The sequence below is a fragment of the Malus domestica genome, chromosome 08, assembly GCF_042453785.1.
Source record: "Malus domestica chromosome 08, GDT2T_hap1".
Classification (NCBI taxonomy): Eukaryota; Viridiplantae; Streptophyta; class Magnoliopsida; order Rosales; family Rosaceae; genus Malus; species Malus domestica.
In genome coordinates, this window is record NC_091668.1 from 27,600,471 (window position 1) to 27,620,525 (window position 20,055).

Genomic DNA, 20,055 nt, shown 5'->3' on the forward strand with positions numbered 1-20,055 from the left:
CGGTGATGCACAAATTTAGATTGATAGATTAATAGAATTATTGACAGAATCTTCAACGAAGGACTGCATTGTTAAAGATCATATTTACGAATAGAAACCAAATTGAGGAATTATATGATCATCTGAGACCATTTAGGGCTGGTTTGGTATTGCTGTGCTTTGAAAAAAAACTGCTGTGAAATAAATCAGCAAAGTGTTTGGTAAACTTTTTTTGTAAAAGTGCTTTTGGAAAAAAAAAGCAGTCTAATAGTAGGTCTTTTCATTAAAGAAACACTGTAACTCCGTGTGCTTTGAAAAAAAACCAGTTTTCCAAAGCTGCAAATAGCAGCTTCAGCTTTTTCCTTTGATTTCAGCTTATTCTCACAGCAGCTTTCAAAATAAGCCATTCTTTTTCAGTTTACCAAACACCTAAAATCCTCACAACTTTTATTCATGGGTGTTTTTTCTTTTAAGCACCTCACTCCCAAACTAGGTATTAGACTAACAAAATTTAAATAAAAAAAAAACTGAAATTAGACCACTCATATTTGGTTTGGACAAAGCGCGCGATAAAGAGAAAGCCCATCCCCTCTCCGACGCCGCAAAACCCCCTTACTTCTTCTCCGTCTTTTATTTCGAACGCTTAGGAGGACCACTAAATTTTCTCTTTGCTGTGCTCCATTGAAGTTGCAGTCCTCTGATTTTTTAGGGTTGTGCTCTGAAATGGTAGCCGACAAAATTATGGAGGAACTGAGAGTAGTCTCAAATGCTTGACTTGGCTGAAACCGAGCGGAACAGGAGCTGAATGCAGTGTAAGCTTTTACTCAGAGCTCACTGATGATTTCTTTTGATTCCTTTTGATTTGATGGTGTTAGTTTTTTACTGGGTCACTGAAGTTGGGGCATTTTATTTTTGGTAATTTAGTCTTGCAATTGTGTGTTAGTAGGGTTTTGGAGAAGCCCAATTTGGTTTAAAATTTTGGGGTTTCTTCCCCTTCATCATGTCAATTTGTAGTTCTGGACACCCTTACGGTGTCGATGTAACGATTTCTCCCATTATTTGGGGAAGAATTATATTCATGGATGCTGTACTATTGCGAGTACTAATTTTTAATATTCGTGGTTAAAGTTCGATTTATGTTCCACATTTTCAGGGACTTATTGTGAACTTTATTATACTTGAAGCATCGTATCGATTGTTACAACCCTGCAGAATGGGCATTGATTCTGGAACTCCTAATTCACAAGTAGCATGTCAACACAAGAAACGAAGGGTCTCTCGGGATGCTGGCATTTCTTTGTCTGAGACTTTTAGTCGCCTTGAAGGATCCTTAACTTATTTACCAACTTTAGAAGCTGCTGATTACTATACACATCCCTCTTTGGAGGATTTGGCTGCTCGGGAATATGCAGATCCTGGTTTTTGTAGCCGAGTGTTGGACTTCACAGTTGGGAGACTTGGTCATGGATCTGTCAAGTATCCTGGGAAGACTGATATTAGGTGTTTGAAGTTAGATAATATTGTCAAGTTCCACAGGCATGAGGTAATCGTGTATGAAGATGAAGCTGTCAAGCCTTTGGTTGGCCAAGGCCTTAACAAGCCTGCCGAAGTAACTTTGGTGCTACAAACTAGACCGTCAAATATTGACAAGAGACAGAAAGATAATATTGTGAAAAAGTTGAGGAAGAGTGTGGAGGGACAAGGAGCTCGCTTTATTTCGTTTAATCCAGAAAGCGGGGAATGGAAATTCTTTGTCCATCATTTCAGCAGATTTGGATTGAATGAAGATGATGAAGAAGACATCATGATGGAAGATACTGCTTCAGCCCAAGATCTTGTGGAAATGAACAATGGTGATATTTCTGATGTTGATGAAGAAAACCAAATAGATCCCACTGGAGTTGTGCTGTCACATTCTCTTCCTGCTCATCTTGGGCTTGACCCAGTAAAGATGAAAGAAATGAGAATGTTGATGTTTCATGATGAGGAAGCGGAGGCTGAGGATTTGAATCGTATCCCTGCACATTATAATCCATCCTTTACTTCTCAGAGGATGAGTCAGAGATCTACTCCACCAGCTGTGCGAAAAACCCCGCTGGCATTACTTGAGTACAAGCATGGTAGTTTTGACTCAAATTCTCCTGGAGCCATTCTAATGGCCCAGGAAAATAAGGCCATGCCCCTTAAGACATTGAAAGAAGGTTTTCAGCTTGATCTCAAACATGAATCACCAGTAACCAGAAAACATTCTTGCAACATAGTTGATGCAGGTCTGTTTATGGGTAGGTCATTTCGAGTAGGATGGGGCCCAAATGGAATCCTTGTGCATGCTGGAACACCAGTAGGGAGTAACGGTTCTCCAAAGATGCTGTCATCCATAATCAATATAGAGAAGGTTGCTATTGACAGTGTTGTTCGAGATGAAAACAACAAAGTTAGGGAGGAACTTGTTGACATGGCTATTGATTCTCCATTAGATCTTCACAAGAGAATATCTCATCAGACAAAGGAGATTGAACTTGGACCATTCAACCTGAGGTTTCAAAAGCTTGTCTCCAACCGCTTGATGCTTACACAGATTTGCAGGAGCTATGTAGATATTATTGAGAAGCAGCTGGAAGTTCCCGGCCTATCTTCATCTTCCCGTTTGGTTTTGACACACCAAATAATGATTTGGGAACTGATTAAAGTTCTCTTTTCTGATAGGGAAAATGGTGGAAGATCAAAATCCTTGGGTGCTGATAGTGAGGAAGAAATGGTGCAGGATGTGAAGGAGGCTTCTCAACAAGTCGACCCGGAAGCTTTACCTCTTATTCGGAGGGCAGAGTTTAGCTGTTGGTTGCAAGAGAATGTTTCCCATCGAGTACAAGAAAAGATAAGCTCCTTGAATGAGTCCAGCTATCTGGAATATATATTATTACTTTTGAGTGGGCGTCAGCTGGATGCTGCTGTGGAAATTGCTGCTTCTCAGGGAGATGTAAGATTGGCTTGTTTGTTGAGTCAGGCCGGTGGGTCCATAGTCAATCGTACTGATGTTGCTCAACAACTTGATCGTTGGAGGATCAATGGGCTCGATTTCAACTTCATTGAGAAAGACAGGATAAGGCTTTATGAGTTGCTTGCTGGTAATATCCATGGTGCTTTTCATGATGTTAACATTGATTGGAAAAGGTTTCTAGGTTTGTTGATGTGGTATCAATTAGAACCTAACACTTCATTACCCAAAATATTTCGCACTTATCAACATCTTCTTGATGATTGTAAGGCTCCATACCCTGTTCCTGTCTACATTGATGAAGGACTGGTAGAAGAGGCTGAGGATTTGAATGTGGTGAAACGTTATGACCTATCGTATTATCTGATGCTGCTTCATGCCAGTGAAGAAAGTGAAGTTGGCTTTCTAAAGTCCATGTTTAGTGCCTTCTCGTCAACACATGATCCACTTGATTACCATATGATCTGGCATCAGCGTGCAGTGTTGGAATCAGTTGGGGCTATCAGTTCTAAGGATCTTCATGTTCTTGACATGGGATTTGTTTCCCAGCTGTTGTGTCTTGGGCAATGTCATTGGGCGATCTATGTGGTCCTTCACATGCCCCATTGTGAAGATTTTCCATATCTTCACTCTAATCTTATTCGGGAAATCTTGTTCCAATACTGTGAATCCTGGAGTTCGCAAGAATCACAACGCCAAGCCATTGAGGACTTGGGTATTCCTAAGGCATGGCTTCATGAGGCTATGGTATGTCATATTTTCCCATTTTACTGATTCACTGTATAGTTGTATAACCAAAATTCATTATGATGCCCTCTATGTTATCATACTTGGAACATAAATCATGTTTACCAATAAACAATGACCTTAGTAGCTTGTTGACAATGACTAACCATTTATTCAGTTTGAAACCCTATTCTATTTCGAAATGGTTTGTTATTCCTTATACTTGAAAACTCCTATTTTTTTTCGTCATCTTTTTTTGTCTTATTTGAAATTTTATAAGGATCCATTTGGATGCAAGAGTTAAAGTATTAATTATCTTATGGCCATGATATTTACGTATAAATTTGATCATGTCAAAAAATGTCGGATTGCAAACAATCCTTTTCTCTTGAATATTTCAAAACCTTTTTTTTTTTGTTAAATAAGTAAATGCATATATGAATTTTACTAACAATCAGAAATTAATATTTCTGAACTTCTACCAATAAATTCAAATAAAAAAAATAAAAAAAATCTAAATTCCTCTTTTAATTTCATCCATCCAAATAGACCCTAAATTCACAAACCAAACAAATATGAGACAAGATTTTGAAATGCCCTGCTTCAGCCTTTCTTTGAGAAGAAATCTATTGGCTACCAGTCTGCTGTTATTGACTTTTAGTTTCTTTAGGATTCACCAGGCATGTAACAGAGTAAGACAAACACTCGGTTATTCTGTTTGGGGATACTGTTTATCTAAGCATCCCTTTTTCTACTTATATACACTAGGTAATGCTCAAGAAATCATACAACACAAATCATATAAGTGTTCTGAATTGCTGATAGAGGGTGTAGGAGGTCTGTCCTTTATCATGAGCACAAATTCATCGTAGGGTGGTCTAAATTTCTGACGGAGGCAATAAGATGATCACTGTCATAATTATAATGCATACAAGGTTAGACATTCTCAATTTCCAGTTTCTGAATCCAAGGGTTTGGAGTTCCCTATGTTCATTTTCATCAGAAGATCACTATATAAGTTTCTAACCAAAAATTTGATGTGCGCTGAGTTCAAATCTTATTGACAGCAGTTACTAGTTAGTAAATACTAAAAAAAAGGTCGTACCCAGTGCACAAGGCTCCCGCTGTACGCAGGGTCTGGGAGAGGTGAATGTCGGCTAGCCTTACTCCCATTTATGGAGAGGCTGCTCCCAAGTCTCGAACCCGAGACCTACCGCTCATGGGCGAAGGCACTTGCCATCGCACCAAGTGCGACCTCTAGTTAGTAAATACTAAAAAAAAAAAAAAAAAATTAAAAAAAGCGAAAAATTTGATGTCTGGTGTTTTTCCTGTTGGTTGCTTATCTGAAAGTCTTGGAAATGGAATTAGAATTCAGTCTTCCGACTTAATTATTCTGCTGTTTGAATGATTTTATTTTTCCTGGATTGCAGGCTGTTTATTTCAATTACTATGGGGAACTTGCGAAGGCTCTTGAACACTTTCTTGAATGCGCAAATTGGCAGAGAGCGCATGCTATTTTCGTAACTTCTGTTGCTCACAAATTATTCTTGTCTGGTATGATTTAATAACTTCTATTTCCATTTAGTTTCATTAAGTTTCAGGATGTACTCTAGTAGGATCCCTGATGAGGAATCTGTCATAGCAAAGTATACTTTTCATTCGGTTGTTAAGTGTATGTATATAGTAGAACAGTTATTTCTGCGACCTTTTTGATTTATAAGCAGGTAGTTGATTGGCTTAGGGACAATGTACTTTTAACTGATTTTGTTTCCAAAATTTAAATTTGGGCCTCGATTTTGCTTTAGTTAACATGGATATGTAATTTTCTTTTTCCTTTCTGAATGCAGTCGAACACTCAGAAATATGGAGGCTTGCAACTTCCATGGAGGACCACAAATCAGAAATTGAAAATTGGGACCTCGGAGCTGGGATTTATATTTCATTCTATTCAATTAGAAGTTCATTGCAGGAAGTGAACGATACCATGAATGAATTGGTATGACAGCTTATCCTACATGATAAGATTCTAAATGTTTTGTAGATCTGCGTGATAGTCAACCCTGCATTATAGTAATACTGATTGCATTGTTTGAAGCACCAAAGCTTGGTTTTCCCTATTGCGACATCTCACTTTCTCATAATTCAGCGGCTTGAACAAGATATGTCTTACAGTCATACTGAAGTTTGACCGATATACTTGGTTAAGGTTTTTCACATTTGATTGACCAAAAAAGGTTTTCTACATTTCAGAGTCAGAAAATAAAGTAAAAGCATCCTAAAATGAAAATATTGCATATATCTAAAGAGAGAGAAATGTTATCCATGCCTTGATTGCTTAGGACTTTAGTGTGGATATTGTGCTAGTTACTGATGCACTTCAGGATCTTCTATTGCACTTATCTTGGTAGTAGGAAGCTAACAAGATAAGCATGAGGTAGGATTAGGAAATAGCTTAAAGACGATATATAGCCCCATTGTTCTGACTTGTGACTGCAGAAGAAGAACGTTTTTATTTCTAAATCTTTCTGTAATTGATAAAATGCAACAGGATGTTTATCATGTCAGAAAGCAGAAATTCTGCTTTCTTTTCTCAATGATTGCTCAGCACCATGTTCTGTTTGCTGCAGGATTCACTTGAAAGCAGAAATTCTGCTTGTAGGGAATTTCTTGGTCAATTAAACCAGTCTTTGGCTGTTTGGGGTGTCAGGTTACCAATTGACGTGAGGTACATTCAACAACCCTTGACTGAGCTTTTGCATGGATTGAGGCAAAATTGTTTGGTTTTATTAAGCCAACTCATGCTTGTTAGCACTCTCTGGTATTTTTAATTTTTTGTTCGTAGATAGCTCTACAGTCATCATGAGATTGACATATTTACCAAACAGGGTAGTGTATTCGAAGATGGCGGATGAGATATGCAGTTTGCTTTTATCCGACATTGGCGAGGGACCAACACGAGATGTTCAGTTAAGTTGCTTTGACACCGTTTTTAGTGCTCCCATTCCTGAAGACAAACGCTCGAGTCATTTGCAAGAGGCAGTGTCTCTCTTTACATGTTTTCTTTCGGAGGCTACGACGTAGGTTTCCCCCTATTGGCATGGCATCCGAAAATTGAGCGCTTGAGTGCTTTTTCATGGCACTTGTTGTAAGCGTGATTATTTTGTTATTTTTGCTTCAGCAGCAGCCTTCACTTAACTCTAGTTGGTCTATTCTGGATATGCATATATCTCACTAATGTTATAGTACAAAAGCTACAGGAAAATTTTGTTCGAACTCATAATTTTGTATCCGTACACCAAAGTAAAAATTGTAATGCGTATTGTCTTTTCTACCTTATTATACAATTACCGTCAAGGCAAGATGCATTTAAATTTAAAAAATGGAACTTTAACGAAAAGCTTCCGGTACTGTTCATTTTAACGAAAAATTATATTTTTACACTAAAAGTCAATTCTGGTACTATTCATTTTACCCTTTATTTTGTCTTTATCGTTAAAATTCAAAGTTTTTAAGTTATTTTCATTAGTTTTTCTTTTAAAAAATTATCAAATACACGCCACTATCCTCCACCCCTGCCGCCGTAGCCTTCCATCATATTTTAGGGTATGATGTTTGTTGTATTCTCCATCCTTTTTAATTTTAGGCTATCTGATCAAATGAATTGATAGGGCTATGTATGTCCGTTTGTTCTCGTACATGATCATGAAAGGAGGAATAGATCAAGAGTAAGTAATATAAATCTAAATTGGTCTCGTACATAAACATAAAAGGAGGAATAGATCAATTATATAATTCTCAGTAACATTGCTGCCTTTTTGTTTTGTGGAATGCTTGTTGGCTCCAAAGATGGGAGAGATTTTTCAATGTACTCGAAATATGGAGCGTGATTGCTTACAACTCCGCAAAGAAAATGCCTAAATCTACCACTGGTCTTAACTGCTAGCCAATCCCATTTCTTACGCAAGATTGAAAATATCAAAGAGCCTTAAGAACAATAATATTTCTAAGGACTTTGTAGTTCAAATTGTTTAAAATCATGTATTTTCTTTATATCATTGAGAACAAGAAAAAGTGTATAGGATTCAAAAATAGTTTCCAACATACACATGTACTCGCATGTGTATTATACGTGGATTTACTAGGTCTCTTAATAATGTGGTTACTCACTACTACTATTTAATAATGTTTTATTAATTTGTAAATGAGTGATCTTAACTCCGACTTTTATAGCGTGGAGTTTGATAATAATTTATTTTTTTCATTCTCTTAGTGTACAAATACAAATATGTTACAAAAAAATAAAGTGCAAAGAGCAATGCACTATCCAAAAAAGAAATTAATACTAAATAAAGTTGAATCGAATAAATTGTAGAAAATCAATAGTAAAAAGTTAACAAGGATGTGTGAAACATAAAGATGGATGTGTAAATAGTACTACCCATTTTCTATTATTCACACAGACGTCTAAATCTCAATTGAGAATATCACTAACTAAATTTAATGGACTAAATTTTTTTTCTTATACTCAAAACATAAATCAATAAACCATATGTTATAATAATACGTAATGTACTAACTCATGTTTCGAGTAAACCAAAAAATCTCAGTCTTACATCTATTCAATATATGTCGCAATTAGACAAAGTTGTTATAACTACTACATTGATAATCAAAAGCATCACATCTTCCCCTATATAAAAGAAAAAGAAGTCAGAAATATATAAGCAAACAGCAGTCATCGATACACCAACCATGTTATTTCTTCCAACCAAACTAGCAGTGGTGGCCGTTGCGTCTAGATCAAGCCTCCAACGCATCTTGCTTCACTTCTAAGATTAATATTTCAACCAAACTAGCAGTGGTGGCAAGATAATAACTAATCATTGCCTGTCTCTCTCTCTTTCCTCCCCCAACTACTACGATCTGGTAGTATTCCTCTTCACTTAGAAGTGAGAGGTCTTAGGTTCGAATCTCTTGGATGGCGAATTCGATACCAAATTAGGTTGCCTATTGTGTGGCTTAGCCGAACTCCCCCTCTCCTTAGTGTAAAAATATCAACGTACTAAAAAAAAATGCTACTCCTACTACATATTTGTACTATTTAATCTAATAGAATTATGACTCACATGTGTTGGTGAGCCTTACCTCTATTAGAAATCAGTACAAATGATGACACAAATATGTGATAAATTTAGCATTACTCTTTAAAAAGACGGTACGTAATACATATATGACCCGGGTACCATTCATGCAATTATATCCATGATTATTGACTCTAGAAATTTTTCTTCACAAAAGTTATGGTATTATAAAGGGAACTTTAATGAAAAACTCCTGGTACTGTTTACTTTAACTAAAAACCACATTTTTACACTAAAAAGTTAATCCTGGTACTATTCACTTTACCCTTTATTTTGTTCTTATCGTTAAAACTCAAAGTTTTCAAGCCCTTTTCATTAGTTTTCCTTATTATAAAAGGAAAACTAACCAAAAGGGCTTGAAAAGTTTAACTTTTAACCAAAAACCATATTGAAAGTTTATTTAATGGTTAGTACAAAGCCCATTATTATATCAGCCCAAATACAATAGTCCAGTCTAAATAATATTATAGTTTGTCAATTTTACCCCTAACGGATGTGGTTAACCTAAATTAACTATTCTGTTAGATTACTCGGTTTGGGGTCAGCCGAACGTATAAACTAATTGAATTTAAATTTTTGCCGATCAGTTTCAGTGGGATTTTCAACTTTTTATGAATCTGGTTGAGTGGTTTGAGTAATGCTTGCCGACGAATGTTGAGAGCATTTTGAAATCGTGATCGCCGTTGTTCAATTTTTCCGGAATAAACATTTGTTTCAGAACAGATTCGCAGTGGTTGCATATTTTGAGATTCTCTTGAATCGTTGTCATCGTCTTTCATATTTGGATAGATTTTCGTTTGGAGGTAATCGACATTTGTTCCGGAATAAACATCGGTGTTGTTCGTTGTGCTTGAATATTTTAACTGGAGTGATCGTCTTTCATATTTGGATAGATTTTCGTTTGGAGGTAATCGACATTGTTTTTTTGCAGTTTTGTATTCGATTTTGAATTCGATTTTTTGTTTAATTCGAATTCGATTTTGAATTCGTTTTTGTATGTAATATGCTTCGCTTTTATTTGACTTTATATATTGTTGTTGATTTATTTTCAGATTATCAGATTGATTCGGTTTGTGAACTTTTCAGTTAGGAGTTTCGAAGAATCTCAGGTAAGTTTTGATTTGTTTGTTTGTTTTTTTTTTTTTTTTTTTTTTTGAATTGGAATTCGATTTTGAATTCTTTTTTGCATGAATTATGCTTAGCTTTTTATTTGACTTATATATTGTTGTTGATTTGTTTTCAGATTAGCAGATTGATTCCGGTTTGTGAAATTTTCAGTTAGGAGTTTCTTATTTCGAAGAATATCAGGTAAGTTTTTATTTTTTTTTTGTTTTGTTTATATTGTATGTTGGTCATCTTGATTTTGTTTTCTTTTTCAGAAATTTATTATGAATTAATTCGTGTTATGCACATTTGATGTTGTTAACATTTTTTCAGAAATAGTGTTCTTTTTTTATGAAACAGTGTGTATTTCAGTTTATTTTTTGTTTTTGTGATTCTTGTGTTTTATAACTAGTGTAATTTCGTTCACTTTATATGTATATTGTTTAACTAATAGGTGTTCATTAAACTGAACTATTTATCAAAGTGAACTAGAAAACCACACTTTTTTACCAAAGCAAACTGAACTATTTATCAAACTGAACCATTTAGCAAACTGAACTATTTATCAAACTGAACCATTTAGCAAACTGAACTACAAAACCACACTATTTTACCAAAATAAACTGAACTATTTATCAAAGTGACTAGAAAACCACACTTTTTTTACCAAAGCAAACTGAACTATTTATCAAACTGAACTATTTATCAAACTGAACCATGTAGCAAACTGAACTATTTATCAAACTGAACCATTTAGCAAACTGAACTATTTATCATATTGAAGTAGAAAACCACACCTTTTTACCAAAACAAACTGAACTATTTATCAAAGTGAACTAGAAAACCACACTTTTTTACCAAATCAAACTGAACTATTTATCAAACTGAACTAGAAAAGCACACTTTTTTACCAAAGCAAAATGAACTAACTGAACTATTTATCAAACTGAAGTAGAAAACCGCACTTTTTTACCAAAACAAACTGAACTACTTATTAAAGTTAACTAGAAAACCACACTTTTTTTTACCAAACCACACTTTGTTTATATTGTATGTTGGTCATCTTGATTTTGTTTTTCTTTTTCATAAATTTATTATGAATTAATTCGTGTTATGCACATTTGATGTTGTTAACATTTTTTCAGAAATAGTGTTCTTTTTTTATGAAACAGTGTGTATTTCAGTTTATTTTTTGTTTTTGTGATTCTTGTGTTTTATAACTAGTGTAATTTTGTTCACTTTATATGTATATTGTTTAACTAATAGGTGTTCATCACATTTTATGTTTTTAACATTTTTCAGAAATAGTGTTCTTTTTTTACGAAACAGTGGATATTTCAGTTTACTTTTTGTTTTTTTTTTGTTTTGTGATTGTTGTGTTTTATGAATAGTGTTATTTTTTTCATTTTATATGCATATTGTTTAATTATTAGGAACTGATTTGTTTTACAAAGATTTGAATTTAGATTTGCAACCGATTAATAAACAGTTGTTGTTTATTAATAAACAGTTATGGAGAATGGTAAATTAGCTCTGTTTACATATGGTGGTTTATGCGTCGTTAGTTCTATTTCATCATCTTCTACCTTCAATCAGATTTGCATTGATCTTTGTTCTAGGTTTAAGGGTTTGAGAGCTGGTTGTTTTGAGTTGCGATATGGTTTGAATGAAAATCCTAATTGCGTGTTAGATTGTGATGCCGATGTTCTAAACATGCTGATGGTTCTTGATGTTGTTGGGAAATCGATTGTAGAAATATTGGTTATAGACAAATGTGATGGTTCCATAGTTCAACTACCTTCGGAAAGCACATCTTCTTCTTGCCGTACATTAGACTCTATGATTGTTTCTAGTGAAAATGATCATTTAGGAAAGTATGGTTCATACGGTGTGCACAATTATATGTCATGTGAATGGGACAATTACATAGAATCTGAGGGGCAAGTCTTTAGGGGAGGTTGTGTTGATTTCCGAGATAAGTTGAAGAAGTTTTCTGTTGAATGTGGTTTTGATTTGAAGTATTTGAAGAATGATAAGAATCGCATTAGTGCGGAGTGTTCTAGGAAGGAATCTGATGGCTGTCTTTGGCGTGTGTATGCATCCAAGTGTGATATTAATAACTTTTTTGTTATTCGGAAGTTGCATAATCTGCATACATGCAAGGGTATGATTCGAAAGAAGAAAAACAAAGTTGTTGGCCGACAGTTTGTTGCTTCTCTCATCAAAGATAAGGTTCAATCAAATCCTCTTATTAAACCGAAGGAGATCATTTCAAATTTAAAACAGTTTTATGGATTAGATATCGATTATTCTACTGCCTATTTTGGCAAACAGAGGGCAGTTTTTGAGTTAAATGGTGATGATGTTGATGCTTACAAGTTCTTGCCTTGGTATGTTGAATCTGCTCGTTCAAGCAATCCTGGATCTGTTTTTGAGCTTGAAGTTGTACCGGAGAGCAATAGATTTCTTCGTTTGTTTATTGCTTATGATGCATGGATAAAAGGTTTCGTGTTTTGTCGCCCGATGTTATTCATTGATGGTACTTTTATCAAGAGCAAATACAAGGGAACACTTCTGTCTTGCTGTGCAAAAAATGGTAACGATGGTGAGTTAATAATTTTAGACTTTTATATTGGATATTATTTGTTTCTATTTTCTTACTGTGCAAAAGAAACATATCCAGAACTAGTTGAAGAACAGTTTAAGAAATAGTTCAATCAGTCTCATAAATAGGTGATACTTTGACTGTATCTGTTTTTATTTTATTTTTTATTTTTTTGGTGCATTGGTCTTTGATTTTATGTTCAAATAAAGAAAAAAGGTTGCAGAAGTAGTTCAAACAAAGTATACTAAATAGTTCAATTACAGTTTCAGAAGTAGTTGACATTTGACAGTGCATTTTCACTTTTGCTGTGCAGAGATTTTTGAGGTTGCTTATGCTATTGTTGATTCAGAAACGATAGCAAATTGGAGATGGTTCTTGGCAATATTATCTGGTATATTGAGGCCTCAAGGGAGGGTGATTACATTTATGTCGGATAGACATGATGGTATTTTGAAGAGCATTCGAGAATTCTTTCCCGAGTGCCCACATTCATTTTGTATTGTTCATTTGAAACAGAATGTGAGTACTTTATTTCCAAAGGCTGCTGGTGAAGGACTAAAGAAGAAAATGATGAATCTGTTGGCAAATTGTGCGTACGCATGTACGCCATCTGATTTTGATGATTGCATGGCTGAATTCAAGGATAATGGGCAAGGGCATGTGAAGAATTTTTTGTGTGATTTGCCAAAAGAGAACTATGCTATTGCCCATTTTCCTGGTAAGAGATGGGGATCGATGAGCAATGCACTTTCAGAATCTTTTAACGCCATGGTGTCGAATAGTCGTTGTATGCCACTTATGGATCTTCTTGAAGACATTAGAGTTCGGTTGATGGGTAGTATGGCTGAGAAAAGAATATTTGGTCAGAATATTCATACGATTTTGTGTCCAAAGAAAGAAAATGAGATGAAGTTGATGTTGAAGGAGGGCATGCATTGGAGGATTAGTCGTTCTGATGCGGATGTTTTTGAAGTTAGGACAGAGTGGAATCGGTTTGTTGTTTGTCTGGATGATAGGACATGTTCTTGTGTGCAATGGCAGCATAATTGTTTCCCATGTTCTCATGCTTTACAGGTGTTGCAACATGATAATCGTGATGTTTTTTATTACGTTGATGATTACTGGAAAGCAAGCTTTTATCGGAAAACATATCAATTTGTCATGCATCCATTTTCAGATTTGGAAAAGCCGAATGTTGATACTATCATAAATGGTGTGAGGCCTCCAATTACAAAGATTCCGTCTGGAAGACCGAAGAAAACTAGGATCAAATCTGCTGGGGAAATCAGTGGGAGTAAGAAGACTGTCACTTGTAGTAGGTGTGGTTGTTCGGGACATAACAAGGTTTCATGTAAAGTTGTTATACAAGAGGGTTGATTTTTTTTCTTTTTTGTTTTGAGAGATGGGAGTTTTTAGTGATATGTACCAGATTTTCATTTTGGATATTTTTTTTTATTTTGTTTCAATTAGTGTTTGGGAATATGTAATTGTTGATTTGGAATTATGTTCGAGTAATAAATATGAATTCAATGTTTTAGTATTTCCAGTTTTACGAAACAGTAGGTTGAGTTTGATAAATAGTTGAGTTTGATAAACAGTGAATACATGTCTATGTTTATGGCTTTGTGGTTTCAATATCTGTTTTGTAGGTTGTATGTAAGTTTGTGTATTGCATTTTTGTAGGAGGCAAGTATGTTGCTTTTCATTCTTGATCTAGTTAATATTCCTTTTTAGGTAAGAGGAAATGAAAAAAAACCACACTACTTATGAAAACTAGGATCAAATCTGCTGGGGAAATCAGTGGGAGTAAGAAGACTGTCACTTGTAGTAGGTGTGGTTGTTCGGGACATAACAAGGTTTCATGTAAAGTTGTTATACAAGAGGGTTGATTTTTTTTCTTTTTTTGTTTTGAGAGATGAGAGTTTTTAGTGATATGTACCAGATTTTCATTTTGGATATTTTTTTTTATTTTGTTTCAATTGTTGTTTGGGAGTATGTAATTGTTGATTTGGAATTATGTTCGAGTAATAAATATGAATTCAATGTTTTAGTATTTCCAGTTTTACGAAACAGTAGGTTGAGTTTGATAAATAGTTGAGTTTGATAAACAGTGAATACATGTCCATGTTTATGGCTTTGTGGTTTCAATATCTGTTTTGTAGGTTGTATGTAAGTTTGTGTATTGCATTTTTGTAGGAGGCAAGTATGTTGGTTTTCATTCTTGATCTAGTTAATATTCCTTTTTAGGTAAGAGAAAATGAAAAAAAACCACACTTCTTATGAAAGTGAAGTAGAAAACCACACTTTGTTACCAAAGCAAACTGAACTATATATCAAAATGAATTATTGATGATAGTGAACTAGAAAACCACATTTTTTTAGGAAAGCAAACTGAACTATTTATCTAAGTGAACTAGAAAACCACATTTTTTTAGGAAAGCAAACTGAACTATTTATCTAAGTGAACTAGAAAACCACATTTTTTTAGGAAAGCAAACTGAACTATTTATCAAACTGAACTATTTATCAAAGTGAACTAGAAAACCACACTTTTTTACCAAAGCAAACTGAAATATTTATCAAACTGAACCATTTAGCAAACTGAACTATTTATCAAACTGAACTATTTAGCAAACTGAACTATTTATCAAACTGAACCATTTAGCAAACTCAACTATTTATCAACATTAAAGTAGAAAACCACACTTTTTTTACCAAAGCAAACTGAACTATTTATCAAACTGAACTATTTAGCAAACTGAACTATTTATCAAACTGAACCATTTAGCAAACTGAACTATTTAGCAAACTGAACTACAAAACCACACTATTTTACCAAAATAAACTGAACTATTTATCAAAGTGAACTACAAAACCACACTTTTTTACCAAAGCAAAGTGAACTATTTATCAAACTGAACTATTTTACCAAAACAAACTGAACTATTTATCAAAGTGAACTAGGAAAACAGAACTATATATCAAAATGAAAAAAAAACCACACTACTTATGAAAGTGAAGTAGAAAACCACACTTTGTTACCAAAGCAAACTGAACTATATATCAAAATGAATTATTTATGATAGTGAACTAGAAAACCGCTTTTTTATCAAAGTGAACTGAACTATTTATCAAACTGAACTAGAAACCCACACATTTTAACTAAGCAAACTGAACTATTTATGAAAATAGATTAAAATTTAGATTAAGTCATAAAACATATATATATATAGAGAGAGAGAGAGAGAGAGAGAGAGAGAGTTGTGTCAAACATGTTTGACAATGACATTTGTAAATCATAGCAAAAGTAAGCTTGAACATGTAAGTATTGATTCAGTTTAGATCAATACTTTCCACCATCTCTCAGATTTTCATCTTGAACCTTAAAAAGTACATCCGAATCAAAATTACATATAATGCGTATTTTTTATTTTTTATTCTAATGTCCAATGCTTGTGAGTTGTTGTGAGATTTCGATATATGCTTCTTGTTCCCTTGTCCAGCTGAAATCATGGTTCATCAAATCCACGAGGATATGTTTCCTTGCTTTCATTACTTGATGATCTTTGATACATCTTTGAACCTTCTGGTTAGTTGATAGTTGGTCAATGAAGCTCATCATGTATAAGCCGCAATCTAATCTGATTTACAAAGAAATTCATGGAATGATTATGAGTATTAAAATGAAATGAAATGTGTGGTACAAACTATTTCTATAACTGTATCAAATTATTCATATTGTTTCTGAAACTGCAGTAAGCACAAGCTATACATATATATAACTAAAATGCTTTTAATTTTATAACGTACGATGTTGGTTTCTGTTGTGCACAGGTTCTGTCTTCTTTGACTTGGAATTCAAAGTCACTTTTGATGGAATTAATTTTCTTCGTTGTGGCTTGAGTTGAATTCATAGCATTTGAATTGCTTGTTGATTTTTTTGCTTTATCCAGCCAATATTGAACAAAGTGGCCCTGCAAAAATTTATAATGTAATAATAAGATGATTGTTTTTCTATAAATATGACAGAGTTTTTGGTTGTGCGTTTTTGCTTACCACAATTTCTGCATTTTCCCAGTAGCAATCAAAGTCCAGATCTTCATCTGTTGTGCTTTGTCGAAGAGAATTGTAGTGAATCATTTCTGCATTTTTTGTGTCCAAAACTACCAAGGAGAAATGGTTGTAATGAAAAAATGGGAAGAAAATCTTTGATACTATTCCATATTGGTCCATCAATTGGTTGTAGAGCCTTTCCTTGTTTTGCAGAGTTGTTTCAATGCTTTGTTCATTGATGTTGTGCTGTTGAAAATGAAAATCATCAAACATCATAATTACAGATTAATTGTTCTAATTTTTATATGTATATGTAAATTATTTTTTTCAGAATATTAGTTGTTTTGTTTGCTCACAAAGATTGTTGTGGAGACATAGAAGTTCTTTTGTTTCGTGATGTTCTCTTTTTCTCTTTTCATGTAACAGAAAGAATCAACAATCTGAGTTGATGTAGGTCCATGTGCAATCAAACTGTGCAGGTCTTCTTTCAACACCATTATTCTGTAATAGTTGAAATCTGTAGTTTCAGCCCTCCAGTATTCATCACTGCAGGACAGTGCAAAAGTATTAGTTATACAATAATTCGTCAGTGCTTATAAAGTTATGGGAGTGTGTAAAAACTTCAGTTAAGAGTTTTGTTTTGTATTACTTACCTGCTGTCTATTGACCAGAATTGAGTTATTCTTCTTCTATCATCTGGTTTCAGCATCTTGTACACTTGAAGTTGTGTCCAATTCACACTGCTGTCTATGTGATTTGTTGCTGGAAGGTCATCCGGTTGTGAAGAAGGCTCATCTTTTAAATCCAGGTTGAATGATGGAATTTCACCCAAGAGTTTCTTTCTGTTTTTTGTCTTTGGCTTTGCTGCTTTTTGGCTGAATGTTTGCTTTTTGACTTGTAGATCATTCTTGTTGAGAGCATTGTTGCTTTTTAGAGCTTCAATATCAGTTTCTTCAATTTGTTGCTTGTTTGATTCTGAAACTGGTTTGGCATTTTCCTTTTTCTTTCTCTTGATTGCTGTTGCTGGTTGGAGTGTTTGGCATCTTTTCTTCTACATCCTTGATTCACAATTGTTCTGTTCTTTAGGTTGTGTCTTCCTCTTCCTCTGCCTTTGTAGTGGTTGTTTTTTTTCCACCTTTTTCTTTGCAATTTGCATTGGTTCTCCAACTTCTTCTTCAGTAGTGGTGTCAATCTGTAGATGAATTGTCTCCTTCTTCGTACGTGATCTGTTTTCTATTTTTCCAAGCATTTTCCTTTGTTCTGTCCTCTTTGTTGTTTTGGATATCATTTTGACATTGGCTTTGGTTGAGTTTGACATTTGTACAGTTATTCTAACTGAAACCATCTGTCAATATAGTTTTTATTAGAATCCAACTTGATCGTAAACAAAAAAAAATCAGTACAAGTACACAATTATATTTGAAACATACCAAGGTGAATTACTATTTATGGAATTGGAAAACATTTTTATAACTGCATAAATCTTTATAAGATTCATATAACTAAATAAATTAGAAATAAAAATGTACAATAGCAGGTGTTTTATGTGTAAGATATGGAAAAATTGCAATTCTATTTATAAATGAAGCAATTGTAAACTGTTTCGTAAACACTGTTTATTAAACTTTAAAAAACACAAACTATTTACTGAATGTAAAAATTATTAACAGACAATCACACTAGTTCGTGCAATAGCGTAATATATGTTTATACTACTTGTTCGTGAATGCATCCCAGATTTTACTATTTCCGTACATTTCAATTCTATTTACAAATGAAGCAAATTGTAAACTATTTCGTAAACAGTGTTTATTAAACTTAAAAATCGTGAACTATTTTACTCAAATATAAAAATTACAAACAGAGAATCACAATAGTTCGTGTAATAGCATAATGTATGTTTATATATTGAACGATTAGCTAGTAAATAGTCTTTTCTTGGGTGGATCTGTGATGGATTCGTACTGATAGTAAATAACAAAATAAATTTAAGCAAATAGTATAATCTGGGTTTTGTTTAAGTTGATGCATGTTATTCTATATGCTTGATTCCAGTAGATGTTTGTTATATAAACAATGAACCGTATGATTTTGCGAAATATGTTGAGAAAAATTGTAAGATTGTTACCTTCTGTTTATTTTCTGGGTATTTCTGCGACCAAGTTGCTCAGCGAAGTTGAAATTTGCGTGAATTCGTCCGTAAAAGAACTGGAATGATGTACAAAATCGGGAAATGAGGATTGATGATTTGAGCTGGGGGCTGGGGGCTGGGTTTCTGGTTTTTTTTATAGTGCATGCAGTTTCTTCATCGTGGCTTATCTGTGCGTGAAAATGGGAGTGGTGTTAGGGAGAGAAAGTGAAGTTAGCGGAAGAGTGAAATGATGATTTTTGCTGGGCGTTAATTATGCGTGAAGGATGGGGTGCTGATTTGGAACTGAAAAAAAAAAAAAAAAAGCTGTTATTTTTCATTTTTTAGATATAGTGTGTACATATATTTCAGAAACAGTTTAAGTTATCTAGTTTTTTGTTTTGCATAAATTTATCTAATTTGGTAACTATATTTTTTGGATAATAAAAGGGAACTTTAACAAAAAAGGAAGTGCCAAAATGTAAGCATGTGAAATTTTTTAATATAGTTCTCATTCTTATAAGTTATATCTCAAAGAATCAGGTATGTGAAGTTAATTGGCTTCATACTAAACTTCTTTTTCATTTTTATATGGTTTCTTTAGATGAGTAATGGTATTAGGCCACATAGGGCAAAAAAATTATAAAACGTACACAAGTATGGGATGGACACCAGCATACAAGCCCACCTGAGCTCGGGTTTTTGTATGTAGATGTACATTGATATAAAAAAGGAAGTGTCAAAATGTAAGCATGTGAAATTTAACAAAAAAGGAAGTGTCAAAATGTAAGCATGTGAATTTTTTTAATATAGTTCTCATTCTTATAAGTTATATCTCAAAGAATCAGGTATGTGAAGTTAATTGGCTTCATACTAAACTTCTTTTTCATTTTTATATGGTTTCTTTAGATGAGTAATGATATTAGGCCACATAGGGCAAAAAAATTATAAAACGTACGCAAGTATGGGATGGGCACCAGCATACAAGCCCACCTGAGCTCGGGGTTTTGTATGTAGATGTACATTGATATAAAAAAGGAAGTGTCAAAATGTAAGCATGTGAAATTTAACAAAAAAGGAAGTGTCAAAATGTAAGCATGTGAAATTTTTTAATATAGTTCTCATTCTTATAAGTTATAACTCAAAGAATCAGGTATGCGAAGTTAATTGGCTTCATACTAAACTTCTTTTTCATTTTTATATGGTTTCTTTAGATGAGTAATGGTATTAGGCCCCATAGGGCAAAAAAATTATAAAACGTACGCAAGTATGGGATGGGCACCAGCATACAAGCCCACCTGAGCTCGGGGTTTTGTATGTAGAT

At 33.9% G+C, this 20,055-nt stretch overlaps 2 protein-coding genes across 2 annotated transcripts; both read left to right on the top strand.

Annotated features, from left to right (window-relative positions):
- The first annotated feature begins 482 nt into the window (after window positions 1–482).
- On the top strand, window positions 483–7,036 carry LOC103421361 (nuclear pore complex protein NUP96). The gene is made up of 6 exons (XM_029107296.2): window positions 483–791; window positions 1,133–3,721; window positions 5,131–5,254; window positions 5,548–5,696; window positions 6,328–6,425; window positions 6,586–7,036. Exons 2-6 carry the CDS (start codon window positions 1,193–1,195, stop codon window positions 6,779–6,781), a joined length of 3,096 nt encoding a protein of 1,031 aa, XP_028963129.2. The 5' UTR covers window positions 483–791; window positions 1,133–1,192; the 3' UTR covers window positions 6,782–7,036.
- Window positions 7,037–9,866: 2,830 nt separating this feature from the next.
- On the top strand, window positions 9,867–14,080 carry LOC139197938 (uncharacterized). Its single transcript, XM_070826025.1, has 3 exons — window positions 9,867–9,950; window positions 10,085–12,550; window positions 12,864–14,080. The coding sequence occupies exons 2-3, from the start codon at window positions 11,458–11,460 to the stop codon at window positions 13,925–13,927; spliced, it is 2,157 nt and encodes a 718-aa protein (XP_070682126.1). The 5' UTR covers window positions 9,867–9,950; window positions 10,085–11,457; the 3' UTR covers window positions 13,928–14,080.
- Window positions 14,081–20,055: the final 5,975 nt, after the last annotated feature.

Excerpts from the sequence above, each read along its gene's own strand:
- LOC103421361 (XM_029107296.2), top strand. The coding sequence starts at position 1,193 with ATGGGCATTGATTCTGGAACTCCTAATTCACAAGTAGCATGTCAACAC. Across the intron at positions 3,722-5,130 it reads CATGGCTTCATGAGGCTATG|GCTGTTTATTTCAATTACTA; the intron begins GTATGTCATATT and ends CCTGGATTGCAG. Across the intron at positions 5,255-5,547 it reads TCACAAATTATTCTTGTCTG|TCGAACACTCAGAAATATGG; the intron begins GTATGATTTAAT and ends TTCTGAATGCAG.
- LOC139197938 (XM_070826025.1), top strand. The coding sequence starts at position 11,458 with ATGGAGAATGGTAAATTAGCTCTGTTTACATATGGTGGTTTATGCGTC. Across the intron at positions 12,551-12,863 it reads TGCAAAAAATGGTAACGATG|AGATTTTTGAGGTTGCTTAT; the intron begins GTGAGTTAATAA and ends TTTGCTGTGCAG.